The sequence below is a fragment of the Leopardus geoffroyi genome, chromosome A2 (assembly GCF_018350155.1).
Source record: "Leopardus geoffroyi isolate Oge1 chromosome A2, O.geoffroyi_Oge1_pat1.0, whole genome shotgun sequence".
Taxonomy (NCBI): Eukaryota; Metazoa; Chordata; class Mammalia; order Carnivora; family Felidae; genus Leopardus; species Leopardus geoffroyi.
In genome coordinates this window covers 120,575,155-120,602,085 of record NC_059331.1, presented here as the reverse complement: position 1 = coordinate 120,602,085, position 26,931 = coordinate 120,575,155, and the positions used below count along the sequence as shown (strand labels likewise).

Sequence of the window (26,931 nt, the reverse complement as noted above, 5' to 3'; positions counted from 1 at the left end):
ATGTTAAAGTCTTTCTAAGTTAACTATGCAAGCATGTACACTTACCTCTAACCACTCATGGCGCTGGTGTTTGGATGGCAATAATGATAATAGTTAATGCCATTGAGTCTATACTATGTGCCAGGTAATTTTCACCCATTATCTTACTGAATCATCACAACCTTAAGTGACAATATCGTCCCCATTTTAAGAGATGAGAGAAGAGAGGCACTGAGTGATATAACTTGCCCAGGCTCAATGTGACTTGAGTTTGACTTTAGGTCCTATGATGTCAAAACTCGTGTCCCTCACCACCACATATACTTCCTCTCCTATTGTTGCAGCAACAGGGGACTTAAGACAAAGGAGGTGAACACAGAGACGGTAGAAGGAGCTGACGCAGTCTGTTTGCAAAGTGAGGCCTTTAACATGCAAGCCTCACACACTGCCTTGCTCTCATGGCTCCTTCCTAACTAGAACAAATATGGTAAGGTAGAGGAAAAATGTGAGGTGAATACGCATCACCTAAATGTGCTAACTTTAGATATCACACAATATTTTTCATTTTGATGATGAGCTGTTGATAATGAGAAAAGCCAGGAAGGAAAGTGACATCCTACATTAAAAGTGGCCATAAACATACCTGGGATTTATACATTTACTCTTTGTCAACTTCAACAACAAAAAAGAGCCATAAACTTATCGTGAGCCTTTTAGTGATACCGATGCTGAAGGGGTTAGGGGCGAGGTTATGGGTGTCTTACCATTTACTTTGAAATACATCAAAAGGTAAGATGGGTCGATGTATGAATGCAGGGGGAGATAAATGTATAAATATATGAAAAAGCACATATAGTTAGGTGGAATAATAGAATCCAGGAGGCAAACAATTCTTTAAGCTTCTTATATTTGAAAATTTTCATGATAGAACGTCAGGGGGCCAGGTGACCGTAGAGTGAGGCTCACATTTCTGGGCTGCTGGTTTCCTGGCACCACACTTGAGTTTTAGAAGCTGGGCAGGCTGGTAAGAAGACAGAAACTACATCCTTGGTAAGAAAGCCAGCGGGGGCCAATAATTATATACCCTTCCGGGGAAAAGAGAGGCTTGGAGAACAACTCCTTCACTACTCTAGCCCGGATCCCCAATCTCGAGAAAGACTGTCACGCCAAGAGGGAACAAATACATAATGGAGGCAAAGAGTGGCCCAGGCAGACCTGGAAATGGGGGTGGGAGCTGTAAGCGGTCTTTTTCGGTTCTGCAACCTAGACTTGGAAGGTTTGTAGATCCTCAGGAAAAAAAAAAAAACAACAACAACAGGCCCTTAGTCAGTGTTTTCCCAATGAAAAACTGACTGAATGAATGATAAATATTTTGTTGAATGGTTGCAAAGAAGATACAAACACTTATGCACCTCCTTATCTCTCTTTTGATCTTCCACTCCTTAAACGTAGGGACTCTGCATATACACGATGCCTCTTTTCAACTCTTCTATAGCCATATGTATAAATGCACTTTTTTTTTTTTTTTTTTTTTTTTTAACGTTTATTTATTTTTGGGACAGAGAGAGACAGAGCATGAACGGGGGAGGGACAGAGAGAGAGTGGGAGACACAGAATCGGAAACAGGCTCCAGGCTTGGAGCTATCAGCCCAGAGCCTGATGCGGGGCTCAAACTCACGGACCGCGAGATCGTGACCTGGGTGAAGTCGGACGCTTAACCGACTGCGCCACCCAGGCGCCCCATAAATGCACTTTTAAGCGTAGAGTCCTCCGTATTGTGTAAAGTGCTGGGTGTTGGAGGAGATATAGGAATGAATAAACCACCATTTTTGTTTTGAGGACTTAAAGCCTAGAGAAGCAGATGAACACCGAGTAGGTATAATACCAGGTGGGAAAGAGTGAGTGCCATGAACCAGAGATCTCACATAGTTTTGCTAAGGTCTGACTTTTACAATACGAGTCCTGCATACTATATTCAAGCCATCAGAAAACACTACTGCGATCTACAGGAAATGGCCCCATCCTAGAGAAGGTGTGATCCAGGACATCAGAGGCCAAAACTCGAACTCTGAACTGTAAATCAGAGCCATCTGGAGAGCCTAAGGTGGTTTCTCTATTTTGATCAGAAGTGTGGTATTTTCCTTTTGTGTCAAGAATTTGAGATTTCGCAGAGGGGTCAGGAGGCCTCCCCTAAATAGCCCTGGAGTTCTGATCTGGATTGAAGGCGCCCTGTAGCATCCTTAGGTGCACTAACTAACATAACCAGACACGTGATGGTAAAACCAGGTGACGGGGAAACTGGTTGGGGAGCTGGATGGGGAAAAGACTAACTCAGTGCCTGTGAAGAAATTTTAGGAATTGAAAAGGAGGTAATGTTTTCCACCACAGGGTATCCAGTTGGAGACTGGTCTGAGCTGGCTCTTGTTTTATAACCTCTCGACACATGTGTGTAGTCAAGGCTGAATTTAAAACCTATACCGTGAACCTTCGGAAAATAAACCACATTAAACAAGCACAAATTGAAAATATTACACAAGAGATTTCACAGGAAATTGGTCCAAATTTAGCCTCGCTCTTTATGTATTTAAGCCTCTTATTCGTCACTTAGAACTTTATATCGGGATTTTAATATGAGTCTGCCCTCCCCTCCCCCCCCCCCATCCACCTCCACAATGGCCTGCTTAGTTTTACAAAACTGATTTTTTTTTTTTTAACTCCCAAAGAATCCTGCTACCATTGGCCTGCTCTTTCAGTTTCACATTAACACGTGGCCCAAAACGCTACGCTGATGACACACACACTACCAACGGTCAAGTGAGGCTGAACATATACCTAAAAAACCCACTATAGGACCAAGGCAAGCTTTATTTCTCCCTTCCTAGTTTGTGACTCATGCAAGAAGCGCCCTGTGCCGACAGCCTCAGACAGTGACTTTCTTTAAAAGATGGCAGCAAACGGGGCGCCTGGGTGGCTCAGTTGGTTAAGCGTCCGACTTCGGCTCAGCTCATGATCTCACAGTCCATGAGTTCGAGCCCCGCATCGGGCTCTGTGCTGACAGCTCAGAGCCTGGAGCCTGCTTCGGATTCTCGGTCTCCCTCTCTCTCTGCCCCTCCCCTGCTCATGCTCTGTCTCTGTCTCAAAAACAAATAAAAACATTAAAAAAAAAAAAAAAGATGGCAGCAAACAGGGCGCCTGGGTGGCTCAGTTGGTTGAGCGTCCGACTTCAGCTCAGGTCATGATCTGACAGTCCATGAGTTCGAGCCCCGCATCGGGCTCTGTGCTGACAGCTCAGAGCCTGGAGCCTGCTTCGGATTCTGGGTCTCCCTCTCTCTCTGCCCCTCCCCTGCTCATGCTCTGTCTCTCTCTGTCTCAAAAATAAATAAAAACATTTAAAAAAAAAAAAAAAGATGGCAGCAATCATGACAAATGTCATCAGCGGCAAACCACCCCATTGTCTTTCAGTCTCGTCAAGCATTCTCTCGTGCTGCTTTCCTTTCTCCCAAACGTTTTCTTATTTTTAAATTTGTTGTATTTTCCGCAAGGCGCCTCAAATGACTTTTTGGGGGGGGGGGGGATAAAGCCAAATGTAGATAAATAACTGAGTTTCCAGAGCCCTATGAATTTAACGATCCTCCTTTTCCAATGACGTTTGAGGTGATCTTATGTCCTCAAGGCTGGTCACATGGCAAGAGGCTCACTGCTGGAAGCAATGGCTGGACCACTCTGTCCACCTCAGGTCTGGTCTTATACCATCGGGAATGTCCTGTGGGGTACTTCTGCCAGGCACTCTAGATGGAAGCCCTTCTGCACCAGGCGGTTGCCAGGTGGGAAAAGCGATGTCAAACCAGAAGGCAGTTTCGTGGGATGGACAGGCATGCCCTGAGGCCACGCTGGGGTGTCCCATTCTTTCCCACTTGCTGCTCCCAGCCAGAACGTGACTATGACTGGAGCTGGCTTACAAGCCACTTTTTCGAAGCCTTCCAAAATTAAAACTTATTTTGTAATTAGACTGCAATTTTTTTTTTTTTTTTTTTTTTTTTTTTTTTTTTTTTTTTGTCCTCTCAAATCTGAGATCCATGATGGCTCCAACTTCTCTTTATCATCCCAAAGGAAAACACTTGCCTGGGGAACAGGATTCGATTATCCTGACCGTGTTTCTTCACCCTTGTCGTTCTCTACTTCTTAGCAAACTGATGAAGCTACGAAAGGACAGAATAAGCCATGGGAAGGGTTCGGCGTAAGATCTCAGCCTGGGAGAAGCGGGGCCCTGTCAGAGGGCTGGCAGGGATGATTAGCCTGATGCTTTTACTGGGCTCAACTGCAAGAAGCTTCTTTGCGGTTATTATTATTTTATGAAAATTGTAAGAGCATCCTTCCTGGATCCCTCCCAGAGTCCTGAGCTGCTCTGGGGAACAATGCTTCCTCCTCTTCTCTGCCTGCCATACAGCCACCATGCTCACCTGTGGGGTTTTCATCAGGACTTGGAGAGAAACGTGTGCTTGGAAAACACCCAGCCGGAGTTCTGACCAACAAGGATGAAGACCACAAAAGAGCGTGAGCTTCAGGAGGTGTCACTTCACATCAGTTCAGTGGTTGGGCCAGGGGAATGGCTTCGGCTTTCTGGTTTATTAAAAACACTGAAGAAATCAAGGTGGCATTGTGATTTGATGAGACCATTAGGAAAAGGAAAACCCTGAATCACTCTGGATCCAAAAGCACCAAGTTCCTAAGAGGTGAGAATTTGAACAAAAAGCTACTAAGGGCTGGGGGGTGGGGGGTGGTCGGGGGGGGGTGGGTGGGGGGGCAGGAAGTATCTATTATACTGAGGGGTAAACAGACTTCCCTGATAGAAAATATGGAATTTTCCAACATTCAAAGTGTTAGTCTGGTCCCACTCGTACAGGTGTCGGCAGCCTGCAGACCCCTCCTCAATGGCAGCTTCACAAAGGTATATGTCTACTTGCCTTGAACACCCTCCCACTTGGACTCTTGCTCTGGGTGGTCATCTCATACCCCCTCATCATCCAACACAATTCTGGTGGTGAGCTTTATTGGATTTCTCGGAGCATTAGGTTTCTTGGAGCATATAAACTCCAGGATTTTTCCTTTAAATCACCCAGAGCCAGAGAAGGAGTCAGAAGGATGCTTCAAAAAGAATTAAGAAAAGCTAACAGATCAAAAGACCAGTGCTGCCACATAAGCTACTTCCTTTTTCAAAAACATGTATTAGGAGAACAGCAGCTCAAACCCTGATCAGTCATGAAAATGAGCACCAGCCTGCAGGCTGGGGCGGGGGGGCAGGGGGGCTGAAAGGAATCAGGCACCCCCTAAAGGAAATCTCTTGGTGATTAAGCTCAGTGTCTGAAGATACATGCACGCACACGCACGCACACGTGCGCGCACACACACACACACAAAACCCATCACCCTGGGCAGTCCTTCCTCAGACCAGTTGCTGGTACCTTTGCCCTCAATGTTCAGAGAATGTCCTCGGCTGCTAAAAACCTTCTAGCAGGCTGAGTCTAAAAGCCCCCAGACCCATGTGCAATGCTGATCTTCCATTCACTGCAGATTATGGGGTAGACAGGCTTAATCAACAAAAGGTGCATCCTTCAGAATCCAGCAAATACCATTGAGCAGAGTAAGCATGGTGAAAGAAAAATCCCACTCTCCCCCGTTCACCTCAAAGTGGATTTCTAAGGCAGTGTAGGTTTGCAGCCCAGGTAAAATGCATCTTTGATAACATTTTTCATCAGCAGATATCAATGGTGGCTCTGTTTGATCTAGAGTTTGATCTTCATTCTCTGTCCGTACAAATGGAGAATTGGAGGTATCCCACCAAACGGGTCCCAACTCCAAGATACCAGTTCTCCAGAGTAGTTTCATTTTTATTCTCAGTTAGCATTTTTTCTCTTAATGTTTTTATCGGCACATCTGGTCCAGCTGAATGAAAGAATAGAGTGACAGACTTTTTTTTTTTTTTTTTTTAACCACAATTCTGTTGGCAAGGCAAACAGGTCCATAATTACATGAAGACATGTGTATCAGTTTCCTAGGGCTGTTGTCGCAAATTACCACAAACCGGGTGATTTTAAAACAACAGAAATTCACTCCCTCAGAGTTCTGGAGGTTAAAAGTCTGAAACTGAGGTGTCAGCAGGGTTGGTACCTTCTGGAGACTCTGAGGGAGAATGTGTTCCATGGCGCCCCTATCTGTTGCTGGCAAACCTTGTCTTTCCCTGGTTTGCCAATGCATCACTCCAATCTCTGCCTTGGTTGTCACAGGACCTTCTCCCTGCGTCTTCACGTGACCTTCTCCTATGGACACCAGTCATGGGGTTTAGGGCCTACTCTAATTCAGTGTGACCTCCTCTTAACTTGATTCTATCTGCAAAGACCCTGTTTCCATATAAGGTCACATTCAGAGGTACGGGGGTTAAGACTTCAACACATCTTTTGGGGGACACAATTTGACTTGCAACAACACACATATGGTAGTCAAAGGTAGAAATAACAGAGTCGTGCCTCTGAGATAGGACCTGCTGAGCCTGTGAAGGGGGAGGAAGTCAGGGACTGTCCTACTAGGGATGCCAAGAGGCTGAGTTCAGGCTGGACTGCGGGAAAGGTGGGGTTGTGAAGAGACAAAAAAAAAAAAAAAATAGTGAAATCCCGTGGGATGCCTGGGTGGCTCAGTCAGTCAAGCGTCTGGCTTTAGCTCAGGTCATGATCTCACGGTTCATGGGATCGAGCCCCGCCTCACGCTCTGTGCTGGCAGTGTGGAGCCCGCTTTGGATCCTCTGGCTCCCTCTCTCTCTGCCTGTCTCTCGCTCTCAAAATACATAAATAACATTTTTTTTTTTCAAAATGATAGTGAAATCCTAGAGAGCCCAACTGCAATGGTGAAAGAGAGACAGTCGGCAGATGGAAGGTGGCAGGTGAGGCCCAGGCGTCTGGGGCCCTCAGTCCACGAACACGGCCTCTTTGGGTGGCCGGGGTCTCAGTGCCGCAGATCTTGTGATCCCAAGTGTTAATGTATCTCGCTGAAACGGTGAATTGAAACAGCACAACTTCCTTTGTTGTTGCTCTACCTTTCCCTGAGAGATTAAAATGTACAAATTCCCACGAAGTCTTTATGTTTTCCGTTTAACCAGTTTCTCCCTTCCCAACCAGCTGCTAAAAGTTCTTTCATGTTTTCCTTTTCCCCATCACTTTGGAAACCACAGCTTGTTTCCCCGATCCCATGTACTTTCCACAATGGTGATGGCATCACTACTTCTCCAGGAAACCGGTCTTCATCATGGTGCCTAGATAAGCATGCCCCCAAATTCGCTTTTTCTCTCGTGGTACCTAGAGAGAAGACTCTCCTCATCCAGTAGTTTTCAAACCTTTTTCTCTCTGTAGAAGCCTTTATTCAAAGAAATGATTAGGCAGAAACTCAACTGGGTGAAAAAATGTGGAGCTTCTCTGGGCAAAGGGGTACCTGGGAGATGGGGTGCCTGTCCACCTGGCCAATCTCCACCTCCCTAATCTTTGGCAGCCCCCGAGCAGGCTCTATAGAGCCCAGTTTTGTGGATTCTGGCTGCCTATGTCCTAATGATTCATCTTTGTGACAAGCACGTAGACATCACATTATAATGTACTGGGGTCTATCTGGTCATCTTTCATAGTAGGCAGTCAGGTTTTTTAAAGGAAAAACCTGTGTGCAGTTTAACAGTTTCCCTGGTGTCGTCATATGCCAGAATGTGACATCACCGCTTCTCCCTTGGGGTCTGCCATCTAATGTGGCTGTAGTTTCTGACAGGGCATAGTTCTATTTGGAAGCTCCCCCAAAACTCACCACACACCCCGTTCCGGAACAATTACCAAAACTTGCAAGCTCTTTTCATTACTTGACTGTAGAAAAGAAACTAAAATTAAGTCAGTTAATGGAGAGACAGAGCTCAACAGAAGAAACGTCAGGCACATCACCATAAAAACCAGTATCACGAGACTTTGAAGAACTCCCGGCCTTCCAGAGAAATCCATCACTAAAACACGAGGGATCAAATGCTTTCTATAGAAACACCCTTAAAAGAAGCACTTCCCATGGTAAGACTTGGTACAACAGGATCTTTGAATGAGAATGTAACAATGGGACTTCTATTAAGGACTGATAGAAACAATACACCGCACACAGCTTTGTAAAGACGTAGCTCCTTGTGACGGTTACCACTGAAAAGGAACAAATTAGGGTTCCATCTTTATTAAACTCCATGCTGATGCAGGCCATTTCCCTGGCCTTTCCCTCCCCTAAATCCCTAAAACAAATCACAGATGAAAAGGCAGCGATTCTGCACCTGCAAGCAACCTTAGCTGAAGACAAGCTTTACTACCACGGGGAAAGCGCTAGATTTCTTTTCCTTTAAAGTACCATTCTGCCATCTTTTATAAAAACCCAGACAGGAATACTCCCTTGGAATATTTTCCCTCTAAACAGTTTTCCTACATATAATGTCCAGGATCACAAATCCCTGGAAATCACTACAGTGAAACTTTCACTCGCTTCTTATTCACACCAGCGGTGTTCACCCAAGGAACCCGTTTAATGACGTATAATAATAGAAGGAGTCACTATTCAGTGGGTGGCGGGGTGGGGGTGGGGAGCAGTTCCCGTCACTCACCCCACTGGAGCACAACGTCTGGGAGAAGGTGTGTACACAGTTGCTTCCATTCCTGACCTGCTAAGGGGGGTGTCTCCCACCACAGACATGGTGTCTCCCCAACGCCTAGCGAGGTCCCCCTTGGTCTTCCCTGACACTGTCTAGCAATCTTGGTTGGCTTTGGGACGGAGGACAGACTGGGTATCTATAGACACAAAGCTGACATTCACTCAGTTGTGTTGTGTGGGCTCTGACGCGTCAAATGGAAGCTGTTGGGGATTTTCTTCTTCTTCTGATTCAGCAGTTTTTAGGAGGCTCTTGAGGGGTCTGATTCAGCAGCTTTGGCTACAAACACCCACAGTGAGAGGAAGAGGTTAAGGGGAAGAAGGGACAGACACCCCACACTTGAGGGTGTGTGCTGTTCCCTTTAAGTGCCCGCAGGCCTATGACTGGTACAGACATTGGCAAGAAGCCAGGAACGTCTTATGGGAAAAATAACGTCTGGAAGAACATCTTGTCGTGCTCTTCTTACTTTCATGACTTGGTGAGCCTTTTGCCAGGCACAGATTCTGTTGGGAGCAATCCACTCGGTGAAAATACCTGGCCCCACTCTACCTGAGATCCCTAAGGAAGGTGTGTGGGATGCCCATGGCACAGGTATTTCAGGATGAGAAGCGAAGGAAACAATACAGAATCTGGAATCTGGAGAGTTTCCAGGAGTGAAAACAAATCAGGGGAAAAAAAAAAACAACAACCAAAGTCAAGGTTGTAAATATTCTGCCTCCTAAGTAAGCATGCTGCTTTTCCTTTGGGTGTTCCTCCTGTCCTTGTACATTTTCCTCTCATACCATTTCAAACCCAGCCTCTAACTGAAGACTCAACTTATTATTTATTTTTCTATTTTTAATTCAAGGAACACAGCTTCATGAAGAGAACTCTCATCTCCAGACTTGAGAAACATCAGGAATTCAGCATTTAATCAAAAAAAAAAAAAAAAGAAGAAGAAAAGAAAAGAAAAGAAAAAGCTTTCTGAGTGTGGGCGTTCATTCATGCTGGTTTTGTATCTGATGAACTTTTCATTCAATTTGAAGCTCAATGTGTACGAAACCCAATGAAGTGAACCAAGAGAAGAACGTCGTCCAAACATGTTGAAGCACTTGTGGGTGATTGCTCGGTTCTTTGTGCTCTACAGCTCCTGTGAAAAGCCTCTGTCTCAGGCAGGCTCCAAACTGCCAACTCAATGAAGCAAATAATAATTATTCCTAATGGCAATAATAATTATGGAACGCGGTGGACCCAATATAACGTTGGTTGTATGTGGCTTCGGTGGGGCAGCCAAAGTTTCACACACTCTTTTTATAAAAATCTCTCTGTCCCTCTGTCTCTGTTGCGCTCTCTCTCTCTCTCTTTCTCTCTTTCCATCTCTCTCTCTCTCCCTGTCTCCCTCTCCCTCCCACCCTCCCTCCCTCTCTCTGTCTTTTTCTTTCCCACACACAAACACAGACACACACACATTTGCCAAAAGAGATCTGGACAAACTCACTCCTCTAGTTTCCTGCAAAGTGCTTGACTACGGAGTTAAATTAAATAAATAGCAGCTATCCACACAATGAGGGTGGATTGGGACATGTCTAGTAATTGACATTGCACACAGACGTGCACGCACGCGCACACACACACACACACACACACAACCTCATTTTCTTTTTAGTTAAAAGTTTTAAACTCTCTCCAAATCCAGACTTTTAGCCAGAGCCATGGCCAAATGACAGACATAAATAATTTGATGTATTCCTCTTTTCTTTCCAGGGGAAATGGCAAGAAAGGAGGGAGGAAGCGAGGGACAGAGAAAGGCGAGAGAGTCAGGATTCCAGATGAGTGCCCTCCCACCCCCACTCTACTGTGTATTATAAATTAGAATCTCCGGGTAAATCAAAGCCTTCTTTGGTGAAGCCCCAAGCCCATGATTAGCATCACAGCCAATTTTCTCTGAAATATTTGCCCTCCTCCTCACAGGAAGGGAATCACCACCTGAGCTGACTCTCCCTCCCCTGCTCTAAGATTTGGCTGTCACCACCCTCCAGGGATGTTAGCATTAGCACCTAAGTATATCATCCCACATGCCAATGATGTCAAGGTGTCAGAGAAATAAAAAGTGGCTTCTCCTGAAAACATAATCCATCAACCAAATGGTCATTTTCTAGATAATGAGGAAATTGTTTCAATTTTCTGAAAATTAGGTAAAGGGGCTCATGTGAATCTACGTGAGTTTTTTCTTGTTTAATCTTATTATGCTTGTCAGTCACTGTGGCTATTCTTCAACTTAACTTAAACTTTTTTTTAAGTTTTATTTATCTAAGTAACCTCTATACCCAATGTGGAGCTCGAACTCATGGCCCGAGATCAAATGTTGCACGCATTACCAACTGAGCCAGCCAGGCGCCCAAGTGGCTATCCTTTAAAAGTGGTTCCAAGGTGCTGGTATAGTTTATTGTCATGTAAGAGGGAGATTATAAGGGATATTCAGGGCATCATGAATAACCATGCTATTTAGAATATACAGAATATACCAAGAATTCTTCAAGGGCTTTGAATAAGGTAACATACACGTCAAATGGCCTAAATTATTTTCCAGTAGAGCAAAATATTATGAAATGTATACATACACGCACACACACACACACACACACACAATTTCCATTTGGATATAACTGGCTTTAAAATTCCCTGGTCTCCTATAACAGTGTACACAGTTTAGTTGGGATTATTTTTTTAAGACTTTATTTTTAAGGGGTGCCTGGGTGGCTCAGCCGGTTAAGCGTCTGACTTCAGTTCAGGTCATGATCTTGCGGTTCGTGAGTTCGAGCCCCATGTCGGGCTCTCTGCTGACAGCTCAGAGCCTAGACCCCGCTTCAAATTCTGTGTCTCCCTCTCTTTCTGCCCCTCTCCCTCTCCCTCTCTCTCTCTTTCTCAAAAATAAATAAACATTTTAAAAAAGATTTTATTTTAAGTAATCGCTACACCCCACATGGGACACAAACTCACAACTCTGAGATCAAGAGTCACATGCCCCACCAACTGAGCCAGCCAGGTGCCCCTATTTTCAAATTCCTTCTCCCAATGTTTTAGAGAGGCTATCGTTTGGAATATGTATCTATAAAGTTGCATTTTTGCTTAGTTTTGTCATTAAAAATATACTCTGGGGGCGCCTGGGTGGCTCAGTCGGTTGAGCGTCCGACTTCGGCTCAGGTCACGATCTCACAGTCCGTGAGTTCAAGCCCCGCGTTGGGCTCTGTGCTGACAGCTCAGAGCCTGGAGCCTTCTTCGGATTCTGTCTCCCCCTCTCTCTGAACCTCCCCCGTTCATGCTCTGTCTCTCTCTGTCTCAAAAATAAATAAACATTAAAATAAATAAATAAATAAATAAATAAATAAATAAATAAATAAATAAATAAAAATATACTCTGACTCAGCATAGGATTATGGAAAGAGGTGACAATAATAGATTAGAGGTCAGCTGTGAAGTGCTGTGCATTTGGTTTGTGAATTACCATATCTGAACCAATATACGATGGGCCTGTGGTTATTGGGGAAGTCATTTCTGGCATTTCAAAGATGTTTGGGGCCATCTGTTCTCTGCAAAGTTCTGCAATCCTGCACAAGCAACCCAAGCACATGCCGACGTGTCTCTACCCCACACTCACAAGGGTCCTATCATTTTACAGACTCTACCAGACTATTTATTCACCAGCCAAAATGCACTTTGCCAAAGGGGGTGAAACTATAAAACTCCAAATTCTTTTAAACATGTCTGGTACCATTAAGAATGTTTATTACTCTACAGGAATTTTACGTTGATATTTACCAAAAGCACAGCATACAAGGCAAATAGATGACTGGATTGCCTACTAAATTTGAACGTATCGATTTTATGGAATTTCTTCTTCCACGATCCATATCAGCCAAGCAGTGTTGTGGTAGAGTGTTAGTTGTGGTAAAGAAACAAACTTGCTCCTAAGAGCTACAAGAGGGCACTTATTAGGTAATCTAGTTTCATTATTTCTTTTCATAAGATGGAAAAGTAGGGCCCAGCAAGATCAAGGGGGTCTGTGTAGAGAACTTGGGAGTAGTACAGTCAAAACCACCAGCTATGGCTTTCAGTCCCCAACAATGGCTTTGCGTTGTGCTTCACTGAAACTGAATTCCATCTGGATGTAACTGAAACTTAATATCAAGGATCCCCTTTATATCCAAGATCCAAGACCAAACTGGATGTTTATTAAAATGTGTAATTCTCATCCCACCAAAAGTAAATGCCCATAGCATTTGTATAATCTTTGACCAAATCCTCATCAGAAAAGTTATAAAAAATGATGGTACAGAAAATCCATATGATCTAATAAGGATTGAAATAGTATTATTGAAAAATACATATGAGAGAACCTATTGAATCATTTATCTTTTGAATCCCAAGATGTCCAATTACATACATACATGATATATGCAATGGGTACCATGAACTATCTGCAAATTCCTAGAACAGCCGTCTCTTAACTCAGAAAATACCTGTCAGTCAGTTCAGATGGCGGAGTTATTCACACTTTATGAGACATACAGTACTTAAGAATATGAAAGCTACAAATGACCAGAAATGCCCACTGAGACACTGCCATGTTATTTGCTCAGTCTTCAAAAGAGCAAAGTGCCCTCCCAGTTACAAAGGACCAGATCTGCTTTATCAGGTTCATTTCTCCTAAGATGCTTGCCTTGCAGAGCACTGCACACACTGATCACTTCCCCGTGTTAGTACCCCTTTTGGCATTCACCAAGGAATGATTACACTTAGTCCTGGGACTCTCTTTAAACCACACATCAGGAGCTGCCATGAGGCAGCTAGGCATCCATGTTTCCGGTCCTGAAAACAGGAAATACTGAGCCAATCCCCATGTAGAAACTATGACAAGTACAGAAAGGTAGTTAATTATTGCATTTTGTATTATGGGAAACATATATCCTGACCCCCAATGTCTAGTTACTTGGCACCTTATCCAAGGTTTACTTTTCTAGGAAGACCCTCAATATTGACGTAAACTAAAGCCCTATGTTTCAAATCTTCCACGAAGTAAACCCAAAAATGACAATAATGGCAGAAAAGAAGACAGTGGACAGCATTTTCCAAAAGAGCTGCCTCTGGCAAGATCGTTGCCCAGGTTTCTTGCATCGGACTTGCTTTATATCTTTCACTAGTATGCTGTTACTTTTACGTTTTTCTTGTGAGATCTCCAACAATGAGATACTTTTAGCAAAGTGACAATAAAAGAACAATTTATTGATAAGATTAGTGCAAAGGAGGAAACTACACATAGCCATGCATGTAGTACCGTGCCTTCAAAGAACGTACCATGTCAGGTCGTTTTCAAAATTAAACTTGTTATGAAAATCACTACATTTTTTTTTTTTAGTGAATAGGACTTTGAGGATTTTCTAGTGATACCTCTCCATTTGACAGGCAATGAAACCAAAACTTGGGGGAGTCAAGTTCATTCAGACCCACAGAACAGTGCAGTGTAGGTGGCCTTGCTTCTGGTTCTGGCTCTTGCCATTATTAGTATGACTTGGGGCAAGTCACATAATCTCTGAACCTCACTTTACTCAAATGTAAAATGGGTATGCTCATTCCCATGGAACAGACTTATAAATTTGTAGTTATTCACCTAGGAGTTGACTCTGGAAATCAGATCTCTCTGGCTTCATATGTTGGGACCCCTCTGTTTGCACCAGCCTCCTCTTTCCAAGCACTCCCAAGCCCTAATCTGTTCTTGTCCACTGTAGTACCTGGACACATCCGTAAACACATCATCTAGAGCTCTCACCAAATTCAACTCTCAGAAGAAAACAAGCCAAGAGGGAAAATAAATTTGAGACAGAAAAAGCACTGTCTGAGAATTTTGATACTAGGGCTGACTTGAAATCAGTTGGTTAACCTTTTCATATAGAGATGAAGGAACTGAGGCCCAGGGAAGTTGAGCACTTGGCCAGAGTTGAAAACCTTTTAAATGGCAGAGCTCGGACTATCCTAAACCTATCACCTCTGAACTCATGGCCAATACTTTTACAAGGCTCTCCTCTGACCCAACATAGTTTAGCTCTGAGCAAACTCTTTCTGGTTCTCCAGTCATATCTCTTCAATATGTTGCAGAAAAGAACAATTGTCTAGATTTACGACGGACATGGAGTGAATGATCCTGGGCTATTTGCTCTAGAAGCAGACCCTCATCTGCGCCTATCTGTTTCTAAAAATGGGATCGGGGGCAGATTCACACAGAGTAACCTATACGGAAGCTACTGAAACTTTGTGAGCAGGGCTTCTGTTCATAAGGTCCAGAAATGAAATCCTCCTCGGAGAGGAGGTCACAGGCAAATTCACTTATCCACAGCAGAGATCAGAATAAATCTGGAAGTACATAGTTCATCCGGGCAAAGGCTGGGGGGGTCTTCCTTGAGACCAAGAAGCCCAGGGCAGAGCAACCAAATGGCTGAAGAAAGAGCAGTCACTCTCTGCAGTGACTTTGGTTTTCTTACAAAAGGGGAAATTTGGCCAGAGCTCCCAGGTACAGACCAACTCTGCTTCCCCATGTGCAAAACAGTCTCCGATCTCCTATATATTGCCCCTGCAGGACTGGAGCGGCTGCTAGCCACTCAATGTGTCTACCTCTGCCCTTGACCATCCTGCACAGCACAGAGGCTCTTCACACTGGATTCTCCCAAACGGCCAGACAAGCTCATGTGTCTTCCACAGCACTGGGATTGCTATGCATCGGAGTATAGGGAAAGCATGTGCTTTGGAGTCCAACAGACCTCCATTCAAAACTCTGCTCATCTCACTGGCTGAACGATGTTGGACAAGTTACTTCTCTTCTTTGAGCAATGAAACTGGAGTAAATAATGCCTGCCTCCCTGGGCTCTTGGACAATTATAGGAAACAACATGCAATGCTAGATCAGGGCCTGACATATAGTAGATGTTGGATAAATGTCAACTTCCTTCTTTGTCTTCATTACCAATGGAGGGCTTGTCTAACAAAAAGCTTGAGCCACTGTGGGGTGACCTCCAAGTTTCTCTCCCAACTAGCTGTTTATGGACTAAATGTTTGTGTACTCCCCACATTCATATGTTGAATCCCTCACTCCCCATGGGATAGTATTAGGAGGTAGGGACTTGGGAAACGATCGCGTTTAGATGAGGTCATAAGGGTGGGATGGGATTAGCGTCCTCCTAAGAAGAAGAAATACCAGCATTTACTGACATTCCCTACCCTTACCCCACCAAGCACAAAGAAGAGGTCAGGTGAGCTCACAGCAAAATGGCAGTTGTCTGTAAGACAGGAAAAGGGTCCTCACCGAGAACCAAATCTTCTGACCAAGGTCCTTGACCCTGTACTTTCAAGTCTCCAGAACTGTGAGAAATGAAGGTCTGCTATTTAAGCCACTGGGTCTGTGGTATTTTCTTATATCACTGTAAAGGGATGAAGATACCAGCCTTGCTGTGTTCCAGGTGAGGAGCTGGCGGAGCAAGGCACACAAAGCTCGCCTGAGGAATCCAAGGCAAGAGCCAGATTCAGAGACAAGAGCAGGGTTATTTTTCCACCTCTTGGAATATGCAGCCATGTGCTCTGGTGTTCTGGCTCTGCCCCCTTCATCTGGCCACAATACCATGTGGTATTACAACTTCTGAATGTTAAGAAACCTTATATTTCCTCAAGTATCAGTACTTAATTTTTCGTTCCACACATAAAACTCTGTGAGTGGAAAGGCTGCTGGCCCCCTTGTCAGAGGTAATTTCTCAAGGCTCTGCATGGGATTTAACGGGAGCCATATGGTTAAGTCCGTCAACCCTCCCAGAAAGCATCCCCCTGAAGGGCCCTCGTAAATGTTCTCAGGGCTGTGAAAGATCCAGCAACTTTCTAACAATAAAGCAATGTTCACAGCCACGATACTCAGCAAAACACAAAGCAGGAAGTAATGGCTTCTATTCTGAATTACTCAAAGGGGTCTTCAAGCTGTCCTGGCAAAGGGCCGTGGGCCAGTGACACCCTGGGACCTGCTGGTCTGTTGCCTCCAGCAGGAAGAAGGCTGGCCTGGATGTCACTAGCATCAGCCTGGGGTGGGCAGTGACGGTCTTACTCATGCTCAGTTTGGCTTGTGAAGTTAAAGAAAACTCTGGATAGTGGTTTTACACACCTATGCATTTACAGAGCAAGCACACTCCCAAATTGTCAGCTGCTTTATTTATCTTAAGTCCTCTTTAAATGTTGCTTTTCTGTGGCAGCGCCATTAGCCAACCTCTCTCCCTTAATTTCTGAGCAACAGTGACACAAAAATCCTCAAATCAATTACCATTCCCATCTCAATGAACGCCTCAAACAGCAACACCAACTTATACAATGAAGCCGCATGACTCTGGTAGAAAAGGTAGCATGCTTTTAACACCAACACGCTCTGAGGCAGAACAATCTTTATTACTATGACTACCGGTCACGTCAAGGACCAAGTATTAGCCACACCTAATACTCTGTATAATACATAGTGTCAGAGATTGCAAACAGAAAAGAAGTGCGGAAAGGGCAAGAGGAGGTACAATTTATGACGCGTACTGGCTTCTCTTTATTTTTGCATAAAACAAGGTTTGCTTCTACGGCATCTTATATCAATTTCTGGCTAAGTAGCAGGCCTAAACTGTCCAACCACAACCCCATGCAAATAGGGTTTAGGACCAAATTGCTAACATAGTTACACATCACATGGACATTGATGTGCCAGGATTCAAAGTAGTACAAAACGAAGGAGGAATTTCATACATTAATGGCTTCAAATATGCATGCGGTTGACCATATTTTCACAGTTCCTGACATCTTAACCAGAATGTTCCCCAACGAGCCAGATATCTTCTGTTCAAGATACGAGGTTTCGTAGGAACATGTGTGTATCTTGATGTTAGGCACAGAACACTTCTATGTCGTAAACTATGACCATCAAGTACTTTTCAGCAGTTGTCTAACAAGCTCACGTGTTTGCCCAAATCCCTACAGAGGATTCAATTTGTAGAACATTTTGAATGAAAACGGAATACAGGAAGAAAACGGGTGGAGTAGAGGGGCAGTGTCTCCCACGACCTATCAGAATCCTGTACTGAGGTCCACTGTTGGAGAATGCCACACTCCATACCACCGTCACTACTCTCCTGAAGAATCACCGGGCATGAATTCCCTGCTCACGCTTACATCATAAAGAGAACTAGACTCCTTCAGGAAAGCTGGGATCTATTAAGATTATAGCCCCCTCCTCAATTGCTTACCGGCTCCTACAAAAGTATCTCATGCAAAGAGAGACAGAGAGAGACAAAGGCAGAGTAAGAGACAGAGAAAGGGAATTTACACGACCACTACATGCTCATCTACCATTTTTCCCAGGTTCTGCTGACTTAATCCTGAATTAATGAGCCTGTTACATGATATCTAATAAAAATGACTGCAGCAGAGATACTGCTTGGAATCTGCCACATATTTGCTCCAAGGCTGAATCGATTTCATCTATATTTAACACATGCTTGTTTTCTGTCTCACTTGTCTCCCCCACAGCCCATGGCTCAACTCTTTTTTTTTTTTTTTCCCCATCTGGAAAACTTATCTCCTAAAATGCTACCATCAATCAGCCAAAGACACTCTTCCTGAGAGAGCGTCTGCCAGTCTGACTAAGCACAAGTAGTCACTAGTTTGGGGATGCCTCCCACACTCTCTAGCACCGTGTGTTTTTCTAGCTTGCCTAACCGCACGAGTACAATTTGGGATATTTATACTTACCTCCAGTTTCTACTGGGATAACAGCATTACTTTGACAGAACTGGGCATAGGGCATGATGGGGGGGGGGTGATATGGGATGGCACAGAAGTTGCCTGTGTCGCTTATCTACCTACTTATAAATTTATTTCTTTGGATTTTTGCATTTCCACCCACTTTGGTCTAGATTGGCTCAGTGCCTGCTCAAAAAGTATGAAAATCCGATGCTTACAAAGACGCATACGCTTTGCCCCTCAAAATCTTCCCTGGACTACCGTGCTGTTCCCATTTCCAACTCCTTCATTGTCAATATCACCCCTAATATATCCGAGCCTTTATGCTTAAATACAGCATGAAAGAAGGTGCAGAAAAGAAAGCAAAAGTAAGGTTGGCAGCAGAAGCCAAGCACCGGGAGAAGGGAAGGAAAAAGAGGGGGCAGGAGACAGGCGGCCCCCTCCCTCTCCCACAAAGTTCCAGTCGTGAACACACCCACTGGCCGCAGCAAAAAAGCACTGTGCGTGGGCACAGGTGGGTCCCAGCCTCCCTGCCTGGATGCAGCTTAAGCGCTGAGCCTGAATGAAGACTTTCATTGCTGTTTGCTGTTTTTGTTGGCCAGTAGCCATGGCAAACATTTGCAGGTGGCTTGGCCAGATTTTGACACTTAAATATTTGAGGTTGTGATAAAAATCAGAATATTACTACAATATGGTTCTGTGCAGTCTCAAGAAAAAAAAAAACTATCTGCAATTTCAAATGCTCATTTAAAGACACAGTCTCCAGAGGGAACTCATGTTTTAAAATAAGTACTCATTTCCTCTTTGCTGCGAGAAATAAAAGAGTCAACCATCCCCAAATGTTACCACCTAGAGTTTCATTCTGAATCCACTGGTGAGATGGGTTGGGTTGTTCCTTGCTGAGCCCCCACGGCCACCCGGGCAAGGTTTTAGATGGGTCACATGGAGAAAATGGAAATGACAGGATGTGTGGGTTGGAATCAACATGGTAAGCACGACAGGGAAGGATCTGAAGAAAAGGAACCGCCTCCCTCAAGCCTGGCAATGAGACAGAGTCCTAAAAGTGACAATTATCTCCTAGAACGCACCAGGAGAAACATGAAGGAATAAATGAGAAGATGGAGTGGGCTGGGAGGTCGCATGTACCAGAGGAACACTCCCACCCACCCAGGCACAGTGACACAGCCTCGAAATGTCACCCAACTGTACAGCCCTGGGCCAGCCGGGTAAATTATTGACAGAGTCAACACGCATCTTAGAATTTCGTGCTAACCCTTAAAAGATTGTTTCACAAAAACCAGCATTGTACTAACAATGGCCGAATGCTAAGGGCCTCCAAGAGGGTAGCTGGGGTGGGGGCGAGGGGAGAGGCAGAACTCCAGGGGGGAAGGAATGTTATAAAACTGCTAGTAAACTCTAACACATTTTATGTTTTTTCCCCTTGAAAGAAAAATAAAATAATTATGATTAGCTGGCCTAACTGTGAATTGTCTGCCCAAAGCCAAACCACTAGAGTGAAGGAGTGCCTTGAGATTTAGATGCTGTCTTTAAAGAACCCACTCCACCCTCGTAGTATATTATAGGTTCTTGCTTTAGATGGTGGCAATATTTGCTCCCACGGTCTTTTGAAAAGAAAAGAAATATTTAACAGGGCTACTAGCTAATTTAGCATTGGCTTCTTCCAACAAAGTCAAGCATTCAAACGGCCAGATTAATATTCTTTTTTTTTAAATGGGAGACCAAATGTACCCGTGGCAAGCTCACGAAACCATCACTGCCCACAGCTCTCACTTGTTAAGATGGGTCTTCACAAATCACAACCCATCTGATAGGTTGAGAAATGTGGGAGACAAGGCACCCCTTCTGAAGCATTCTAAGGAGGAATAAGCTGATGTTGTTCCCCATGCTCACTCTTGATCTGAAATTCCTACAAACATGAAAAACAAAGGGGAAAGCGCCTGGCTGGCTCAGTCCGTGGAGCATGTGACTCTGGATCTGGGGGTTTTAAGTTGAAGCCCACATTGGGTGTAGAGACTACTTAAAAATAAAGTCTTTGAGAGACTCGTAAAAACTGAGAATAAACTAAGGGTTGATGGGGGGTTGGGAGGGAGGGGAAAGTGGGTGATGGGCATTGAGGAGGGCACCTGTCGGGATGAGCACTGGGTGTTGTATGGAAACCAACTTGACAATAAATCTCGTATTAAAAAAACAATTTAAAAAATAAAATCTTTTAAGAAACAAAAGGGGCAAGACACATTGGCACATTGCAGGTCTGCTTTGGGTTGTTGTTGTTGTTATCGTTGTTGTTTTAAATCACCATATCCAATATTCAGCTGAATATTCACACTGAATTCTGATGCACATACCAAATACAGCAAGCTCCCTATCCTATTTTAAACAGAGGATTGTGGGAACATACAGCAAGCAGTTCTCAGCTTTCAACAATATAAATTTATCAGAGCTCTTTGGCTTAAGTTACTACTTTTTCTTCCTAGGAACTTGACTACTCTTAAATATTCTATTTCCTCTTCACTCTACTCCTGCGAGGGTGGAAAGAAGACACATAACCATCATCCTGAAGATAAGGAAGCAGGCCAGAGATTCTGTTATTTCTGAGAAGCTCGCGGGTAATGCCCAGGCTGCTGGTCCTCAGACCACACTCCAAGTAGGCAGGGGATAGCACTGTCATATGAAACTCAGAAGTGAAAACTCTTTCCAACCCATAAACAGAGTGTCTGGGATTCTGACGAAACCGACCTTTCTACCAATTTTTCTCAATACCGCAGTACTGTCTTTTTTACATAAGCCAGGGGGAAAGGGCTTGCTGTTTTTGCTTTTTCTACTCCAGGAATGAGCCTGGGCCAACACAGAGGAAGGGGAGAACTAATAAAGATGTATTAACAAGGAAAAGAAGCAAAGAAGAATAATCAGAGGGAAGCAAGACTGGAAATACACGGAAGACACAGGGGCTGGGCTCAGCAGATCCTAGGAAAAATGGGACACACTCTGTTGGGGAGGAAGGTGGGCTGGTGAAACCTCCCTCTACCATCCTTAAGCATTTGTCCTGAAAGCATGCTCTGCTCCCCGTCACACCCGAAGGGGTTTTCTCCCGTCATCTTGAAGTTCACAACTCTTGTCTGAAGAAACGATGACACCGAATGCCTTGCTTTGCCCCGCAAAGTCCAGGATCAAAAGTTTCCACCAAATGGGGACTCCCCACCCTTCTCCCATTAAAAGCATCACTCTAAGGGCCAGGTGGTACCACACCAGCCAGGAACACCAACTTCTGTCTCACCCAATCCGAGCACCAGAAACAAGGAGAAAGTCCAGAACATTCTCTGAGCTCCAGCCAGGACCCAGAGACAACTGAGGAAGTCTCCTTACCCGATCTGGCGGTTGGTGGAAGGTGCCTGTGTGATGACAGAGCTGGACTGGGGCGACGGCATGGCTTGCTGAATCACAACGCTGGTGTCATGGTTGGGCATCCGGGTGCTGCCAAGCTGGTGAGCTCCGGGCCCCGCCATGGCCCCACCAACTGTGTTATGCATCGAGATATTCTGCCCAGAGAAGACAGAGGGGAAGGTCAGAAGAAGTCAATGTTTTATGCTACTCTCAAGCTCTCAGAGGACAAAATTGGGAATCTGGTCATGTCAACTAAATAAAGAGTTATGGCTTCTGGCAAGCCATGGGTCCATCCATCTTGTTATAACTTACAGCTATGAGCAGATGAGAAACAACTATTTACCCTAAGAGTAACACACAGAAGAAAACACCCTGAAATTTACTAATCACTCTGCCGCCTTCCTGATGTAAGGTGTCTATCAGGGACATCTGATGCATGTCTTCTCTGACTTGGTGTGATATATACTGTGTTTGAAAATAATTTCCATGGTGAGTGCACGATACTATGATTTAGTGAAGAGCTGTTCAGCATCCTGCTTTGAATGACATGCACACTAGGTTATTGTTTCTTTTTCAGTCCCATGAGAGTGGCCAACCACCTACTTCCCCCCCCCCCCCAGGAAACTACTACCTTTCCCAATCATAATCTAGGTACTCATGACCCAAGCTCAACAACCTGGAGAGTGAGGATAGATGACTGGCATAGATGACAGAGTGTCTGGAATCCAATGCCAAGAGCCAAAGTTGCAACTTTTGGCTGTATTTCCATAAAATCAATCTCTAACAATTTTTATGGAATAACGGAATATAGAATAATGATTGCTTATTCATTTACTTTTTCACTGTCTTGTCCTCTAGAATGAGGAACGTTTGTATTCATAACTCTCTTTCACGGTACTTGGAACATTGTAGGCACTCAGGTAAACATACATTGCATGAATAAACCAGTGAAGGCAAAATGTGACATCTGAGTCACTTAAGGGAACTAACAGCCTGTGCTTATTTCTGATGACTTGAATGAAGGTTACTTTGTTTAAAATTCAAAAGTAAGGTAACACACGCAAGGTAAAGCTGTCTTAAAAGACAGTTCTTCTTAAAAAAAAGAAAGTCACTGGGACAAACAAAAGAGGATTCACACCGGAGCAGAAGTCTTACCAATGTGGTAGAGCCAAAAGGTGAGAAATTCAGAGTCTAGAAAAGAAAGGAAAAGTGCAGGGTAAAGCCAAGTAAGTAAGTGGGTCTCTGTAAACAGCTAGGCACAGCTCTTCAGCTTAGAAGGGTAGTGAAATTCGAGAGGTCAGTTGGACAATGGGTTGAGGATGGCAGAAAAGAAATGGAGTGTCACTAGCAATTTACTGGAGGGAAAATATATATCTGTCTGCGCTTTGGGGTTAGCAAAGAAAAAAATAAATGTTACCCAGGAGAACCAGAAGTGGGTCTTTGAAGTTCTTCTGCAAAGAACAGGATTTCCTGCACTACGTGTTAAATGATGGTGATAACATATATGGTATTTGGGGTGGTTGTGTCCATCACGTTGCACCTTTCCCAGATTTCTGATTTCTAAATCCTGACCACACAGTTTGTCAGGAGTCCAGATGGAAACTGGGCACCTGGCTTAGACTGTGAGCCGACTGTGTTATCGCGGGATCCCAAAGGCATGAACCGTCGTCTATACACACACGCGGTCCAAAGGCTCCTCTTTTACACTGGAAGGTTTTTCTGACGTGGGAAAATATTGTGGTTGGTTAAAGCAAGATGAAAGGAAACGGCGATTTGTGTTGGAGTAGCAGTGCAGGGGTATGCTTAAGTTCTTTTTATAGGGTCTAGAGACGTAGCGAATTGAGCTCAAATGATAATAAAATAAAATAACTGGGTTACTTCTTTAAAAAGTGAACCTTAAAAATAAATAAATAAATAAATAAATAAATAAATAAATAAATAAATAAATATAAAAAAATAAAAAGTGAACCTTAACAAACATACTTCCCTGGGTCTTAATGAGGTCTTGAGGCAGTCAACAATTAAAAATATTTTTTTCCTCCATTGTTGGGATCCTCAGAGAGACTCCCAAGTTTTTGCCTTGCTCACAGTCACCTACTTTGCCAATAATAGATCTGAGGCACCGAAAGATTTCTGGCTCTTTTTAGAATTATTTTCTGTTGCGCTGTACTATCAAAAATTATGAATAGAGCTGCACAGTCTAAAATTTAAAATAACAATCTTTCGATTGCCAAAGAAGAATATAAAATGTATGAACCTTCCTTGGGTTGCCCGCGGCACTATTCTTCTATCACCCCCCCTGTGCAGTCCCCAAGTACTGCAGAGTCAACCTACTCATCTTTGATCTGTTTCTATCCTTCTATCTCTCCTCCTGCCAACCTACACCCAACCACCTCCATCTCCTTTCCTGGACTAGAAAGTGGTCTCCTAACTGGTCTGTCACTTACTTTGCCTTCCCTTTCTCCTTTTGCCCATATACGGTCACAGTGATTTTTTTTAAGTTTGTTTGTTTGTTTGTTTGTTTGTTTGCTTGTTTTGAGAGAGAGAGAGAGAGAGTAAGCGCATGAGTGCGCAAGTGGAAGGAGGGGCAGAGAGAGAGGAGAGAAAGAATTCCAAGCAAGCCTATGCTGTGAGCACGGAGGCAGACTAGGGGAGGGTACGCACAATGTGGCCCTAGAGATCTTCCAAACTGTGAGATCATGACCTGAGCTGAAATCAAGAGTCAGAGGCTTAACCAACTGAGCCACCCAGGCACCTGGCATGGTGATCTTTTCAAAAACCAAAACTGATCACGGCCCACAATTCTCCCCACCCAACTGCACTGCCCCACCTCCAGCCACCACCCCCACAAGCTTCTTAGATGGCTTCCATGGTTCAGAAGACATTGACAGCACTCTTTGTGTCATCTCCAAAGCCTGTAGGAGACCCTTCCTACCTCTCAGTTCATCTCACACTACTCTCACTCTTGCTCTGTGTTCTTCACTCCACCTTATTGGCATGTTCCTGTCCTCATACTGCCCGTGCTCCCTTTCAGCACAGGGCCTTGGGAATATGTTTTTTTCTGCTACCTGTGCCCTTCGCCTGATTCCACCTTCAAATCTCAGATTAAGCATCACACGAGGAAGACTTCCCTGACCTCTCCAGTGATGGGCACCCTGTCCCTCTTCTTTGCAGTACTTTTTACAAGGTCATAATTGTTTTGATTATTTGACTAACATGTTTCTTCCTTAAGGCCATAAGTGCAATGTGAGAAGAGACTAAATTTGACTTTACTCCCCATTGTCTCTGTTGCCTAGATCAGTGCCTGCATACAATAAGTGCTCAATAAACACTGAATGAGTGAGTAAACTATAAAATGATATTCCTAAAATATTCAGTATGAGGAAGTCTTTTATTCCCTGGCCAGTTTTTGAGAGTGCTAACTTTTTGTCCATCTACCGGGATCTCAGAACATGCTTATGGTATTAGAGCTTTAGATACTAAGGTATTTGTTCAATTATGGGCTAGAGAAAGAGAAAAGACCAGTGTTAAGACGAAAGCCACAAACATGGGACGTACACAAGAAGGAAAGCCTTTGAGAAAATATTAAATGAGCCCTTGGAAGAAGATGCCAAAAGGCGAGCTCTGAATCTTTGAGCACTTTGGCTCAAAGTATGGCAACAACCATTCTTCACCTCCACCATGAAAACCAGGAAAAACTGATCTGTGCTGCAGCACAAAGAAAATGATTTCTTCAGAGGGAAGCATGTTAAGTGAAAGAAAGAACTACTTCTTTAATGAGAATCATTAAGAAGAATTTTAAGGGACACCCAGGTGACTCAGTCAGTTGAGCGTCCAACTTCAGCTCAGGTGATGATCTCATGGTTCCTTGAGTTTGAGCTCCACATCAGGTTCCTTGCCGTCAGTGTGAAGCCTGCTTTGGATCCTCTGTACTCCTCTCTCTCTGCCCCTCCCCTGCTCTCTCTGTCTCTGTCTCTGTCTCTCTCTCTCTCTCTCAAAAAAAAAAAAAAAAAGAAAAGAAAAAGAAAGAAAGGAAGGAAGGAAGGAAGGAAGGAAGGAAATAAGGAAGAAAGAAAGAAAGAATGAATGAGTGAAGGAAGAAAGAAAGAAAGAATGAATGAGTGAATGAATGAATGAATGAATTTTAAAAACTATCCAGGAATATACCTCACACCTTCTCCCACCAACATTTAAGACATCTCTTTGTCTCTGTGACCCCAACCAGAGATGTAAAAGGCTCCTAAGTGTTATATTCTAATTCTCCAATAATCTCTTTTCTCCACCACACATGAAATCTGCGAATTCTCCACACTCCTTCCCCCAGACCGAGGGAGTAATTTCAAAACATTTTGGAAAAATAAACAATTAGGCAAACATTATCATTTCACATTAAGAGAAGATCTTTTTTTTTTCCTTTAAGCATTACGTAGTAACTCAAACATGAAATTATTTTCTGAGTTCACATTTTCCCAATTATGGGTTCAAAACCTGTCTTCATTGATAAAAGAATGGCATTTTACCTCTGGGTAAATCAAATATCCAATTTCAAAAACACGAGTGACTACATCTTGCTGAGTTACTTTTGCTAGTATAGGTGCATAGATTTGGAACTGGTACAATAGTGTCATCAAGCCAGTGGATGGGTGTCAATACGCATGGAACAATCAGAGGTGTTCCTCGAGGCTCAGCCTTTGGCCTTTTCTTGTTCCGCATTTGTACCAGCAGCTTGGATGAAGATGTAAAAACTGCGCCTGTCAAATCTGCAGTTGACACAGTGTTGGGAGGCAGAGCTTATGTTCTGGGTAGGAGAATCAGGTTTTACTTGAGCCAACTGTGTGATCTGGCCTCCAAAAATGCTAACATAAATCTAGGTTGCTGTAGAAGAAGTGTGATGTCCAGCTCAAGGGAAGTAATTACTCCACTGTAGAGCGCGCTGAACTGACCACATTTGGCCACCACATTTTAAGGGGGAAATTGACAAATAGGAGGGAATGAAAGCAATGAAGGCATCCAAAATGCATCACAGGAAGAACTGTAGAGGAATCGGGGAATATTTAGTCTGA

General features: G+C 43.9%; 1 protein-coding gene across 6 annotated transcripts in view; it reads right to left on the bottom strand.

Moving 5' to 3' along the window:
* The window catches only part of CREB5 (cAMP responsive element binding protein 5), a 402,224-nt gene that overhangs the window by 225,255 nt on the left and 150,038 nt on the right, over window positions 1–26,931 (bottom strand). For all 6 annotated transcript variants that reach the window (XM_045495174.1, XM_045495172.1, XM_045495175.1 and 3 more), the window contains one exon: window positions 21,851–22,023. In XM_045495174.1, the coding sequence (XP_045351130.1) occupies window positions 21,851–22,023 (173 nt within the window). The remainder of the gene's footprint in view (window positions 1–21,850; window positions 22,024–26,931) is intronic.